General features: G+C 62.5%; 2 protein-coding genes across 3 annotated transcripts; both read left to right on the top strand.

The window, feature by feature from the left end:
• The first annotated feature begins 53 nt into the window (after positions 1–53).
• RILP (Rab interacting lysosomal protein) lies at positions 54–5,249 on the top strand. Of its 2 annotated transcripts, none has more exons than XR_008733258.1 (8): positions 54–314; positions 697–817; positions 1,261–1,382; positions 1,580–1,771; positions 2,219–2,367; positions 2,507–2,629; positions 2,771–3,956; positions 4,287–4,351. XR_008733258.1 is itself a non-coding variant. In XM_055716815.1 (8 exons), exons 1-8 carry the CDS (start codon positions 60–62, stop codon positions 4,441–4,443), a joined length of 1,203 nt encoding a protein of 400 aa, XP_055572790.1. In that variant the 5' UTR covers positions 54–59; the 3' UTR covers positions 4,444–5,249. The 2 variants fall into 2 exon arrangements, 1 of the variants encoding a protein (XP_055572790.1); XM_055716815.1 differs by having other exon boundaries at positions 3,873–3,956; positions 4,287–5,249.
• SCARF1 (scavenger receptor class F member 1) lies at positions 5,078–12,476 on the top strand. The gene is made up of 12 exons (XM_055716802.1): positions 5,078–5,165; positions 6,009–6,231; positions 6,973–7,034; positions 7,348–7,449; positions 7,564–8,089; positions 8,520–8,738; positions 8,826–8,954; positions 9,031–9,134; positions 9,349–9,460; positions 9,538–9,662; positions 9,862–9,999; positions 10,338–12,476. Exons 2-12 carry the CDS (start codon positions 6,137–6,139, stop codon positions 11,339–11,341), a joined length of 2,616 nt encoding a protein of 871 aa, XP_055572777.1. The 5' UTR covers positions 5,078–5,165; positions 6,009–6,136; the 3' UTR covers positions 11,342–12,476.
• The last annotated feature ends 450 nt before the right edge of the window (positions 12,477–12,926 follow it).

Raw genomic sequence — 12,926 nt, 5'->3', positions numbered from 1 at the left:
GGGGCCGGGGCGGGGCGTGTGCGGGGCCGGGGCGGGGCGTGTGCGGGGCCGGGGCGCCCATGGCGGAGGGGCGGCGGGGAGCGGAGCCGCTGTGGCGGACCCCTCCGGGCCGCCTGGCCCCGCCGCACGTCTACCGCATGGCGGGGGCGCTGGGCGCCGAGCTGCGCCGCCTGGCCGGCCGCTTCGGGCCCGAGGCCGTGGCCGGGCTGGTGCCGCCCGTCGTGCGGCTGCTGGAGCTGCTGGAGGCGCTGGTGGCCCCGGCGGGCGCCGAGGGGGAGGCGGCGGCGGCGGCGGCCGCGCGGCAGGACGCGGAGGTGAGCGGCGCGGGGGGGCTGGGGCGGCCTTCGGGACCCCCTCGCCGGCGGCACGGACCCCGCTGCGCCTCGCTAGAGGTGTCCCCGGCACGGCTGCGACCCGGCCGGCCCGCCCCCCCCCACCGGGCATGGCTCCGACCCGGCTGCCCCGGTGTCGTCGTCGTCCCCCCCCCCCGGGACGGCTCCGACCCGGCGTCCCGCTCCCCTCCCCGGGGACGGCTCTGACCTAGCTGCCCCGGTCGCCCCCGCGACCCGGGACGGCTCCGACCCGGCTGCCCTGGTCCCCTGTCGTCCCCACCCCGCCGGGGACGGCTCCGACCCGGCTGCCCCCGTACCCCCCCCGCCCGGACGGCTCCGACCCGGCTGCCCCGTCCCCCCGCAGCCGGAGCAGGGGCTGTGGGATGCCGAGCGCCGGGAGCAAGCCCTGCACAGCCGCCTGGCCTGCCTGGAGGAGCAGAACCGGCAGCTCTTGGAGCAGCTTGTGGAGAGCCAGTCCCAGGAAGGTGGGTGTCCCCGTGGGTTTGGGGTCCCCTGATGCTACAGCGTGTCCCTGCGGGGGACGGCAGGCTGGGTGCAGGTCTGAATCTCTTCTCCATGCTGCCCAGCCCTAGAGACCCCTCCTACCGGGGAGCACGAGTGTGACTTTATTCTTGGGATTTTGGAGATTTGTTATTTTGTTCAGGGACCCCAAATCCCCGAGCACGCCAAGGCCTCAGGGGGGTGGTGGGGAGAGCACAGGGCGTGGGCTGCTCTTGCCAGCACATGGATGCGTTGGGCACAGCCTGAAGCTCTCCGCTTCCCTCTTTCTGCTGTTCCTGCTCTGCTACCTGCCGGGAACGTTAGTCTGGCTTTGCAGCAGCACGTAGGAATCTCGTGGCAGTGTAGGGTTAGGGGAGCCCTTGGGTCCTGAGGACACTCACGCCTGTCTGCACCCGTCTGGGCTCAGACAGCATGGCACGGAAGGAGCGGGAGGTGATGCTGCGGCTGAAGGAGGTGGTGGACAAGCAGAGGGATCAGCTTCGTGCCCAGGCCCACGAGATCGTCTGCAAGAGCCGAGACACAGAGGCGGTGAGTATGTGGGAGCTCATGGGTGTGGTGTGTGAAGGGCCTGGGGACTTGCTTTCATGTCACCTCTCCCCAGGGCTGTCGTGGTGGCTGGGGAGCCTGCTGGGCCAGATGCCTCTCCCAGCTCTGTAGGTGCTGATGGCCCTGGGTGGGGGCCCAGAGCTGTGGCTGTGCCTCACTCGCTGCCCTGGGCCCTCCAGCTGCAGGAGCAACTGCATCGCTTCATGGCCATGAACGAGGAGCTGCGTCACAAGGTGGCCGTGGTGCAGGCTCAGCTCAAGAGCGCGCTGGAGAAGAAGTCGGACCTGGAGGCCATGATGCTGCAAATCCAGAGGGAAACAAGCAGGAGGAGCAGGACCGCCTCGGAGATCCAGCCGCCAAAGCCCAGCCTGGTGAGTCCGAGCCTGTGGCCCAGCTGCTGCAGGGCATCACTGATGCCAACCCAGCTTTCCCGGCTCTGTGTGGGGTGTCAGGCATGCCCAGACCCACCAGCCAGCAGGACACGGCCGCTCGAGTAAACCCCAGTGCTGAAAGTCAAATGGCGCAGTGCCTGCGATGTTGGTAACACCTTGTTTGGGAAAAATTGGTAGGGGTGGAGGAAGGAGCAAGAGAAGCGAGGTGATGGGAGGAGAAGCAGGGTGGGATTCAGAGGATGAGGAGGATTTGCTACGCATGGTGATGGGTGGCGGGAGCTAGCCAAGCTGGGGAGTGGCCATGGCGCATGGAAAACTAGCAGACTAATTTCTGAGACTTCTCCATCTCTGCCTGCAACATGGCACCCAGCCTTTGGGTGGAGGTTTCAGCGTCTCAGCTTGCCTGCTGACTCCCCATCCCCACAGGAAGGCGCGCCATCACCCGCGGAGGAGCTGCGGCACCAGGATGCTCACTGCTGCTTCTCCAAGGACGAGCTGCAGCAGATCCTGCAAGAGCGGAACGAGCTCAAGACCAACCTGTTCTTGGTGCAGGAGGAGCTGGCCTATTACCAGCGGTGAGTCCTGCCGCGGCGGTTTGGGGCAGCAAGCTGGGTTCATCCTGTCCCTGCAGCCCTGTCGGAGGCTGCTCCTGGTGCATTCCAGGAGGATTTCTTTGCCAGGCCCTTGGTGAACCAGCTGGCTGCTTTTTGCCAGGGAGCTGCTGAACGAAGAGAGAGTCCCCAGCTTCTTTTTGGATGCAATGAAGTCGACTATCAAAAGGCAGAGAAAAAAAATCAGAGCTAAAATGCTGGGAACGGTGGAGGAGTCGGCGAGCAGGTGAGTCCGGCTGGCCACAGCGGACGGGGAGCCTCCCGTGCAGGGGGGATGCTGGCTGGCAGGCGCTGGTGTTTCCGTGTGCTGTGACACCGTGACACCCTGGAAGGGAGCTCCCCACACCAAGAGCTGCCTCCTCCAAAGGTTTGATGTCTGCAGTTGATGTCTTGCTCTGGCCCCGGGAGTGCCGCAGGGACCAGGCTCTTTGCTGCAACTCCCATGTGCCTGTCACCAGTCATACGTGGCCTGGCCAAATGCCACTCGTCTCTGCGTGGGTGTGACACAAGGGAGGCAAGGTGGTGGCAGCGGGGCCACTGCACGAGAAGGCAGGCTGGTCCCTGCGCTGTACAGTTGGAGGCTGTCCAGCCTTTGAAGATGGCAGCAGAGATGTTCCCTGGAGGCTCTGCGAGACGTCGTGGGCAGCGCTGGCTCCAGCAGACTTCCCATGATGGGGAGGGGAAGACCCTGCGGGCACCGGCCCCAGCTCTGCACGACTGCAGGCAGCTGGGGGGTGAAGCCTGGGCTAAAGCTGCTGCGTGGCACCGGGGGAGCTGTATGGCACTGGTTTTTAGGGGTTCTATTAAAGTCTGAAGGGGGGTGAGCTCTCCTCTGCTACTACAACCTGCTGCTTGCTTGTGTTGGGGTCTCTGCTGGCAACTGGGGGGGTCTGGGGGGGTGCCTGCTCGCCTCCCTGCCTGGTGAGGATAGCTGCTGCCCTATGAAAGCTGCTCTCATGTGTTCCCCGCTTCCCTGCCTGGCTGTCACCCACCTTGATGGCAGGATGTCACCCACCTTGGCCCCGAGCCGTGGCTGGTGGTTGTTGGGCTGTTCCCCCAGGGAAGCGTGCGCTTGCTGTGGGGCAGGGGATGCCTGAAGACTGTACAGCGGGTTGTGGTTTCTGCTGTTGTGGCAACCGGGGACACACCATCCGCTGGCAAAGTGCCAGGCGTTTGAAGCCGGTGTTTGAGGAGCCTTGTGGCTGGCCTTGCTGTGAAACGTGTTTGAGGAGCTGGGGCTGGGCTTGCTGTGAAACGCGGCCGTATCTGGGATGCGAGCATCGCGGTGGCTTTGTGGCAGGTCACAGCCCACCAGTGCTTCAGGGCACAGTGGCACCGGTCCATGTGCCCCCAGCTCTGCAGGGGACACTGCTTGGCTTGGCAGAGAGCCCTGGGGTGGCTCTGGTACTCACAGCTGTGGTGAGCCCCCGACTCAGTACAGGTTTACCCCCCGCTTCTTTGTGCTGCAGTGATGAAGATGAGGGCTCCTGGCTCCCAGCTCGCGGAGCAGACTGTGTGGATGCTCAGCCTCCTGAATCCAAAATTAGGAGCTTGTAAGTTTGTTCCTGTGCTGGGGTGCTGGTGGGGACGGGTGGCTGTGCTGGTGGAGAGGAGGTTTGGGGCTGTGGACCCAGCACCTGCTGAGGGTATGACCGGGACGGAGCCAGGCTGCCCCATGCAGGGCTGGCAGGGGTGCTGCTGAAGGGGGGGTTGGTTGCTTGGTTTGGGGGGAACTGCCTTGTCCTGGGCAGGGGCAGAGCAAGCCTTGCTGCTGGCCGGGCTGCATCCCGCTGCTGTCACCAAATGCGGAGGGAGGTTGGGATACGGCTGCTTCCCTGAGAAGGCTTTTCTCCCCCCACAGCTGTTATCTGCTCTCTCTGCAGTTTTGGTCTGTGGTATCAGGACAGCAGCAAAGACCCCCCCACATCCAGCTGCTCTGGAACCTGGGAAATCATCGACTCACGGGACACGCAGCTGGAGCCAGAGGGAGAGAGTGAGCCTGTGGCCAGCTCCCCCGACAGAGCCACGCCGCCCCTCTGATCCCACCTGAACCGGAGCCGGATCTGGCCTCGCAGAAGCACTTCCCAGCTCCTCTTCTTCCAGCATCTTTGAGAGCGGCATGGCAGCCCTGGCAGCTTCCCCATACCATGGTGGTTGTGAAGCTGCAGCGTGGGGAACCTTCCTTCAAACTAGCCGGGACGCAGTGTAGGGTGCTGGCCTGGCACGGGACGGCTGAGCACCTCCAGGCATCTCTGCCCATCGGCTACCCCTTCATTGTGCCCATGGCTTAACTATGGGGGTCCTGCACAGCCATGTCCCTGCTCCCCACTTCTCCGTGCTTGCAGCTCAGTGCAGAGTGGGTCTGCACCCCCTGCCTTACCCCAAAAGGGCTCTTCCCACCTGCTGATGGCTCTTTCTGCCAAACACCTCTGCTCACAGCCCAGGATCCCATCACCCGATCCTGCCCTGTGGGGTATTTTGCTTCACCCCTTTCTGTTCATACCTCCCCTCATCCCTGCAATGTGAAGGTCGATTTGGGGTGCTGGGGCTGGCCGAGTGCTGCCCTGGGATAGCTGCACGGCTGGCAGGGGCTGAGCACGCTGCACAGGGTGTTCGGGTGCTCCTGTGTTGGAGCAGTCAGGATCAGCACCGCCAGTGCTACTCCTGCACTCTTCAGGCATGGGGTGAATTGGTTTTGTCCTGGGACTTCTTCCTGTGATTACTGGGAACTGGAGAGTGGAACAGTCCTCGTGTTCACGGGGGTGAGTCGGGCCCCTTGGGTCAGGTATTTTCTAGCTTTGGAACTGGAGTCAGAAATAAATCAGTCTCATTTCTCCTCCAAGGTACCCGCTGCAGCCTCCTCGCTCTCCTTGCCTGGGAAGGGCTGGGTGATGCTGCTGGGCTTCGGCCACAGTTCTCCAGCGCAGCCGCTGCTTTTTGTGCGCCGCTGCAAAGGGCTGTGGCTGGCTGCGCTCCATCAGCCCCCCCGAGCCCCTTTCAGTGGGTCAGCTGTGATGGGGAGCGGGGCTACAGGGTTGCAATGCTGCAGCGCTGGGCACGGAGGGGTTAAGTCCTGCGTGGTGGGGGGAGCAGTGTGCTTCCAGTCCGGGCCCCCCTGGCTGAGCTGGCCTTGGGTAGGAAAAAGGTGTTTCCTGTGCATCTGCTGACACAAAGCTCCTGGGGAGACAGTGAGGTGGGACAGTGGCCAGCAGTGGTTCAAAAGCCAGCGTGGAGCACGCTGTGTCCCTGTGGGGGATGTAGGGACCCCACCTTTCAGCCCCTGCCCGGGGTTGGCAGCGCTGTAGGGTGGCTCATGGCGGTCAGGGCAGGGAGAGGCAGTGGACACCTCATGTGGGTTGGGGGACGTTGGCTAAAACAGCTTTGGGGGTGATGGAGAATGGGCACCGGGGGAGCGGGATGACTGTGGGTGATGTTCAGGCAGGCACCAGCCCCTGCGTGGCTGCGCCGAGGCCCTGGATGCTCTTTTCTGCTGCTAGGGTGGCAGCAAGGGCCACAAATAGCCCATGTGGTGGCATTCCCTGCCTCCCCCTCCCCACTGCATCCCTGACGTCTGGATCAGGGCGCCTCCTCCCGCGTTTCCTCAGGAAGAAACCCAAGGCTGGTGGGAGGAAGAGGCTGACCACGGGAGGGACGGGACGGGACAGACGGGACAGACGGACGCCAGTGCAGGGCTGGGGAGCCGCTGGGACTTGGGCCCTTGTGCCCTGTCGGGATGGGGAGCACCCGGCCCATCCTCTGCCTCCAGCTGTGGCTGTGGGTGCAGAGCTCTGCCCAGGAGCTTGACCCCGACGGCAGGAACGTCTGCAGGTATGTGCCACGGGGATCCCCACTCGGGCCCCTCCATCTCCTGGGGCCTCCCAGCAGCCCCAGGGGGTCATTGTCCGCCCATCCTTCCGTGGACAGAGATCTGCAGCCTGGCATTGTGTGGGTGCAGAGGCTGGGGTGATGCTGGGGAGCGTGGTTGAGGTGTGTGCATGGGCATTTGGGGCACCAAGACTCCTTCTTGGAGTTATTTCTCACATGCTCCCAATGCACAGGGCAGCGGGGAGATGTGAGAGTGTTGGCAAAAGTTTCATCGCACATCAGGTGGGAAATTTAGGCATAGCACACCCCGAAGGGCTTCTGGAGCCAGTGTCCCCTCTGCTTTGCTGCTACGCTGCCTCTCCTGTTGGTCTTGCCATCGATGGCAGCACCTTTAGTTGCCTTCGCTTTGGTGCCTGTTTTTTTTGAGTTGCTGGCAAAGGTTTGAGCCGCTCCCGGAGCATCGGGGACTGGGCATGGGCTCCGAAGCGGTGGAGCTGGGCAGGCCTGTCCCACCGCCCAGCCCCACTGCCTGCTTGGGCTGCAGCCTCTTAAATTTCCTTCTATTTTGCTGGTTTCCTTCCGGAGCAATGCCCGCGGCACCGCACCCCCTCCCTGCTGCTGGGCCCAGCTGGGGCGAGCGCCCGCATTTGCTTCGCTTTAGCCGAAGCTGCGATGCCTCCCGCAAACCCACGCTGGTCCCAGCACCCCCTGCCCTGGCTGACGGCCCCTGGGTCTCTCCCGCAGGCTCCCCAGCGGCCCAGCGTGCTGCCCCGGCTGGAAGCAGGAAGGGCAGGAGTGCACGGCCGGTGAGTGATGGATGGTGACGAAGGCCAAAGCTCAGTCCTTGCTCTCGGCTGTGGCTCCTCCATGGCGCTGGGTGTTGGGGAGCGGCCCTACAGCTCTCCTCGAGCGGTGGCAATGGGGCGCTGCACCACGGGGACCCTCAAACGCTCACTGAGCAAGCGGCTAACGGTGCTGCGGCTCAGCCTGAGGGATGGGGCAGGAAGCGGGATGGCGGTGTTCCCGGGAAGGCCGTCTCGGCAGGAGGTGGTCAGGGGCAGGGGGTGCGCGCCGGGGGGGTGCTGCCGTGCACTGACATGCCTGCCCTGCTGCTGACAGCACTGTGCGAGGGGGAGGATGCCTGCGGGGTGGATGAGGTCTGCGTGAGACCTGGGGTTTGCTTCTGCAAACCCGGCTTCTTCGGAGCAGACTGCAGTTCCCGTGAGTATTTCCTCAGGGCTCAGCCCTCGCCACCCCATTTGGCAGCCTGGATGGTCGGGGGGCTGCCAGGCTTCCCCGCGACCCCCCATCCTTGCCATCTCCTTCCCTTCGCAGGCTGCCCTGAGCAATACTGGGGCCCCGACTGCAAGCGGAGCTGCCCGTGCCACCGCAATGGGCGCTGTGACCCGGTGAGCGGGCGCTGCACCTGCGACCCCAACCACTGGGGAGAGCTCTGCCAGTTCCCCTGCCAGTGTGGCCCCCACGGCCGCTGCGACCCCCTCACCGGTGCCTGCCGCTGCGAGCCAGGCTGGTGGGCACCCACCTGCAAGAAGCAATGTCAGTGCAACCCCACCAGCTCCCACTGCGACCCGCTGACCGGCCACTGCCACTGCCAGCCAGGCTGGTGGGGCAGGAGGTGCAGCTTCAAATGCTCCTGCAACATCTCGCCCTGTGCCCAGGAGACGGGCAAGTGCGAATGCAAGGCTGGGTTTTGGGGGCCGGCGTGCCAGCGGCGCTGCGACTGTTTGCACGGCTCCTGCAGTCCCGTCAGCGGGCACTGCAGCTGCAGCCCTGGCTGGCAGGGCAGGAGCTGCCGGGAACCCTGTCCTGCTGGGAAATATGGGGCTCAGTGCGTGCACAGGTGAGCTGGGGGCAGCGGTGGGGTGTCCAGTGGGAACCCGGGGCCACAGCCAGACCTTGGGGGGGTAAAGTCATCGCGGTCCTGTCTGTTCCTTTGGTTGGCCAGGGAGACCTATCCTGGGGGGTTCGAGCATCCCTGCTTGGCTGCAGCATCAGTGTTGCCCCAAAAGAAACATCTAATGCCAGCAGAAAGCGCTGGTGTCGTTCTAAACCTGGTCATCTTTGGTCCTGCTCCCCAGGGTGATGAAGTGGCATCTCTCCCTACTTGCCTCCTACCCTCTTGCTACTACAGAGTGTTAGGCACTATAGGGTGTTTCTCTGTGGTCCAAACTGATGCTCAGTGCTGGTGTGGGGTGAAACCTGCATTTTGGGGGGGGGGGGGGGGGGCTGGGGCTGGGCGTCGAGGCCTCACAGCCCCTCTGCCCATGCAGCTGCGGGAGCTGCAAGCGCAGCCAGCCGTGCTCACCTGTGGACGGCTTCTGCCTGGCCTGCCAGCCCGGCTGGAATGGGACCCTCTGCAAGGAACCCTGCGCTCCCGGCTTCCACGGCGAGGGCTGCCTCCAGCCGTGTCCCCGCTGCCAGCGCGGGGAGGCCTGCGACCCGGAGACCGGGTCCTGCCTGCACTGTGACCCTGGCTGGATGGGACCCAGGTATGCCCAGGATCAGGCCACCGGTCCTAGCGAGGGGTCCCTGCTCTGGGGCACAGCGGGCTGATGCTTCGCTCTCTGTCTTGGCAGCTGCAACAGCTCCTGCCCCGCAGGCACCTTCGGTGACGGATGCCAGCTCCTCTGCCCCGAGTGTGTTGCAGGGAGCTGCGACCCCGTGTCAGGAGCTTGCATCTGCCAGGCAGGCTACTGGGGAGCCAGGTAATGTTGGGAGCGGGGCAGGGCTGGGGTCCTGCTCTCCCTGGGGGGCATTTCCTTCCTTTCCTCTCTCTTCCAGCTGCAATGACACCTGTCTGGAGGGGTATTTTGGAGTGAACTGTTCCTCACCCTGCCAGTGCTCCCGGGGGACCTGCCACCCTGTGCGGGGTGATTGTGTGTTGAGTAAGAGCAACCTCAAGTTTACTCCTCGGCACTGGGCAAGGGACTGTAACGTCCTAGCTGGGGAAGGTGCCAGGGGGCTGCGATGCAGCCCCATCCCTCCTGGTGCCCCCTGGTCCCACCATGAGTTGCCAGCTCCCACACACCCTGTGCGGGGCAGCTCTGTGGGCTTGGCAGCTGCAGGACATGCTGGACTCAACCTATCTTCTCCACACAGGTCTTAAGGACCATGGAGCCCTTGCAGCCGCCATCCTTGTCCCTCTCCTGCTGCTGCTGCTTTGCATCGCCTGCTGTTGCTGCGGAGCCAGCCCAGCAGATGCTAGAGACAGGTATTTTTTTATATTTTGCAACCTTTGATGCAAAACCCCATCTCCCATGTCCTTTGATGTCCGTCTCCTCTGTGCAGAGCGGCCGTGCCAGATGACGACGTTGTGGCCAGGATGAAGCACCACGTGCATGGGGTGCTGGCGAACCTCAGCGCTATGATGCCTTGCTTTTCCCTGGGGGGCTATAAACTTCCCAAAGTCACAGGTAAAAACAGCAGAGCTGCTGACAGCCCTTCCAAGGTGTCACCCCCACCCTGTGCTCTCTGCATCATCACTGTTTGGGGGGGGGGAAGCCTGGAACCCCCCTCGCCCCGCTGCACGGCTCGGGGCAGGCGTTGCTTTTCCACCCCAGCCCCAGGTCCCCTGGGGTGCCCAAGCTCAGCTGTGTGTCTTCTCCTTCCCAGTTTCCCACCACGACACAGAAATCCCTTTCAACCCCAGCTTCATTGAGCCGCCGTCGGCTGCGTGGGTTTCAGACAGCTCCTTCTCCTCCTTCGACACTGACAACGAGGGACCAGAGTACTCCGTCCCTCCCAGAGAAGGTGATGTCCATGGCTGCTCCTCCTGCCCCCAGCTACCCCCAGCCCTTCTGGGCTGCTCGGGGTCCCATCCTGCCCTGTTACCAACCCTGGGCGCCCCAGGGACAGGTGCTGAGCACAGGCAGCATTTATTTCCATGCCCCCATTTTCCTGTCTGCAAGGACACACTGGGGCCATGCTTGGCTTCGTGTGATGGGATGTGCCTGGTGCAGGCAGCCCCATTTCACAACCTCCTCCCTGGGGAAATGCTCCCAAGGACAGTCCTGTTGCATCAGCCCCTGTCCTAATGTCCCTGCGTGTGTCCCTGGGCAGCCCTGACTCTCATTGCTTTCATCCTGCAGGCATCCCACTGCTGGGGGGGGCCGAGCTGCAGGATGGGGTGTCTCCTGCCGGTGAGGCACTCCCAGACCCATCTGCCTTTGACTCTGAGGATGTCTCGCAGCCCTTTGCCATCCCTCGCACCTCCAGCATCGCCAAGGCCAAGCGGCCTTCCGTGTCCTTTGCCGAGGGGACAAAATTTGGGGCAGCGGAGACCCCCAGCCCTGGGCGGAAGCCCAAGTCCCCGTGGGGCCCATCCAAGCTGTCCACACCACCAGGGGACACAGCAGCTGAGCCCCCCACTGAACAACCAGCCAGCGATTGCTATGAGAGCCCCGAGCCCCTCAACAAGGGGGAGGAAAGCCACCGGCCATCACCCCGGGCCACCCCGGGGGGACGCCGGCGGGTGATCTCTGGCACCAGGCACGTGGCCCAGAGAGTGGAAGCACTTGAAGCAGCTGCAAAATCCAGCAGCTGGGAGAGGAAGGGGAAGGAGCCCAATGTCACCACCATCTACATGATGGTGGGAACGGCTGGGCAGGACCCCAAGGCAGAGGGGGGTGGCGAGGGACCGGTCCAGGCTGTGCTCAAGCGGCTGGGCAGCTTGCAGAGGGGCAAGTGGGCTGCAAAGGAGGAGCCCAAGGTGAGGAGGAGCATCGAGGCAATCCAGAAGCCGCCCCGCCGGGCCCTGGCGCAATGCAGAGACTCGGTGAGTAGCTGCAAGCAGAGGGAGAGTGTCGTGGGGGCTCCCACTGAGCCATCCCCTGGCAAGCACCAGCAGCTCCCTGGGAAGAGACAGTCCTTCCTTCTCACGTCTCCCTCGCCAAAAAGCACAGGCGCCCAGGATGGGGCCCACGATGCTGCAGGTGCCACAGAGAGAGGCAAAAGCCCTGAGCTACTCAGCTTTGAAACAAAGGGACAGGTTGCGTCAAAGGAAGAGCCAAAATATGAAAACGTGACCAGCAGCGGTGCCGACTCGCCCCCCAGCCCCACCAAGGAGCTGCTGGCCACCCCTGCAGCCACCTGAGCCACCATCGCCTGGGCCAGGGCCATGGGAGCACAGGAGGCCCCTCTGACCCAAGCGTGGCAGGAGCCAATGTTCCCCTCGGAGCTGTGAACTGGAAAGCATCAAGCCTTCCCACTGACCCCTCTTCCTCTGCACCACGTTGCTGGTGTGGACCCTCACTGGCCGGCACAACCGGTGGGATGGGTGATGCCAAGAGCTGCAGCAGTGGCAGCCCCACGCCGTCGCGGTGTTTCAGGGCTGGTTTCTGCTCTCCTCTGCCCTATGTGCCCCATTTTGTGTCTGCCACAGCCTGGAGGGACAGCGATGCTCTGGACACAGTGGTGGCACCTTCTAGTCCTCATAAAAGGGAGCGGGGCTGCTGGGTGCTCAGCTGGGAACCACACAGGCAAAAACCAGTTTCGCCCCATGGGTTTTCACCTTTCCCTGTCCTAGCTCTGGTAATGCTGCTCAGAGTCTCTTGCTGTAAAGGTGCTTCTCGCTGGAGGGGATTATTTTGTGGAGCTGGGCTGGGGAGAGATGATGGGCTATCACAATCAGCTTCAGCAAAAATGTATTTTAACTGCTTATCTCAAAGGGTATCTGGGTCTGCAGGGGTTTATCTGTGTGGCTCTGGCTTTTGTGGCAGGCTCTGGCTGCCTTCGTTTCTACGTACATGCGTAAAAAGACTCATGGCACAGCACAGGGTTTGTCAACAGCCTTTTAAACTCCACGCAATACCAAACTGCAGTTGTGCAAGAGCAAACGTGGCAGCTGTGCCATGACCATCAACCTGTGCACCTGGCGTTGTGCCGATCTGATAAGGATGAAAGCTGCAGGGAACATGGCATTTCCACAGGTGCCCTAAGCTCCTGCCATCTCCCACGCCTCATTCCTGTTGCAGCAACGTGTCACCATGGGTGGCTGAGATGCCATGAAAGTGCTGCAGCATGTCCAGCACAGCCAGAGGACCTCGGACAGCACGGGCGAGACTGGCACAAGGGCTCTGCTGCCTGTGCAAGGCGGTTGAGATGCCAAAGAGGATTTGCAGCATAAACTGGATTTAGATGTATCTAAGTGGTAGAAGTTTCTTGTATATTTTTCTGTTACTTCATGTGGCATGAAAGCCTCTGAATGAAAATTAAAAGATAAAAAATTCCTACAGGAGCTGGGTTTCCCAGCTGCCCTCTGAATCAAACACACAGCTAGAAATAGTCTCCAAAGTGTGGAAACTGTCAGCAGCTTTAGGCTTTCAGGTTGGTGGGTTTTTTTAAATTATTTTCTGGTTCTGTTGAATTCTGAGCTCTCACAGAGCTGAGCCCAGAGCAGGGCCAGAGACAAGAGGGCAGAGGAAATGTGTGTGGGCTGTAAGGATCTGGAGCACCTATGTTGCAGCCTGCATCTCACATGTCTTGTATGGAGCTCCGTGTGGATTCTTCCTCTGGTCTGGCACTCCTGCTTTGAGGTTTAGGGTTTGGAGTGTTTCAAAAAACAGAGTGGGTTTTGCTTTTTCCCTTTTGCTTTTGGTGGGTGCTTCTCTGCAGTACAGGGCACTGAATCCCCACAGTCCCACATGGGTGAGGCTTCCAGTTTTGCAGCCAGCATGCAG

Source organism: Falco cherrug, chromosome 1, assembly GCF_023634085.1.
Source record: "Falco cherrug isolate bFalChe1 chromosome 1, bFalChe1.pri, whole genome shotgun sequence".
Lineage (NCBI taxonomy): Eukaryota > Metazoa > Chordata > Aves > Falconiformes > Falconidae > Falco > Falco cherrug.
This window is presented reverse-complemented; position numbering and strand designations above follow the sequence as displayed.

Excerpts from the sequence above, each read along its gene's own strand:
- RILP (XM_055716815.1), top strand. The coding sequence starts at position 60 with ATGGCGGAGGGGCGGCGGGGAGCGGAGCCGCTGTGGCGGACCCCTCCG. Across the intron at positions 818-1,260 it reads GGAGAGCCAGTCCCAGGAAG|ACAGCATGGCACGGAAGGAG; the intron begins GTGGGTGTCCCC and ends GTCTGGGCTCAG. Across the intron at positions 1,383-1,579 it reads AGAGCCGAGACACAGAGGCG|CTGCAGGAGCAACTGCATCG; the intron begins GTGAGTATGTGG and ends TGGGCCCTCCAG.
- SCARF1 (XM_055716802.1), top strand. The coding sequence starts at position 6,137 with ATGGGGAGCACCCGGCCCATCCTCTGCCTCCAGCTGTGGCTGTGGGTG. Across the intron at positions 8,955-9,030 it reads GCAGGCTACTGGGGAGCCAG|CTGCAATGACACCTGTCTGG; the intron begins GTAATGTTGGGA and ends TCTCTCTTCCAG. Across the intron at positions 9,461-9,537 it reads CCAGCAGATGCTAGAGACAG|AGCGGCCGTGCCAGATGACG; the intron begins GTATTTTTTTAT and ends TCCTCTGTGCAG.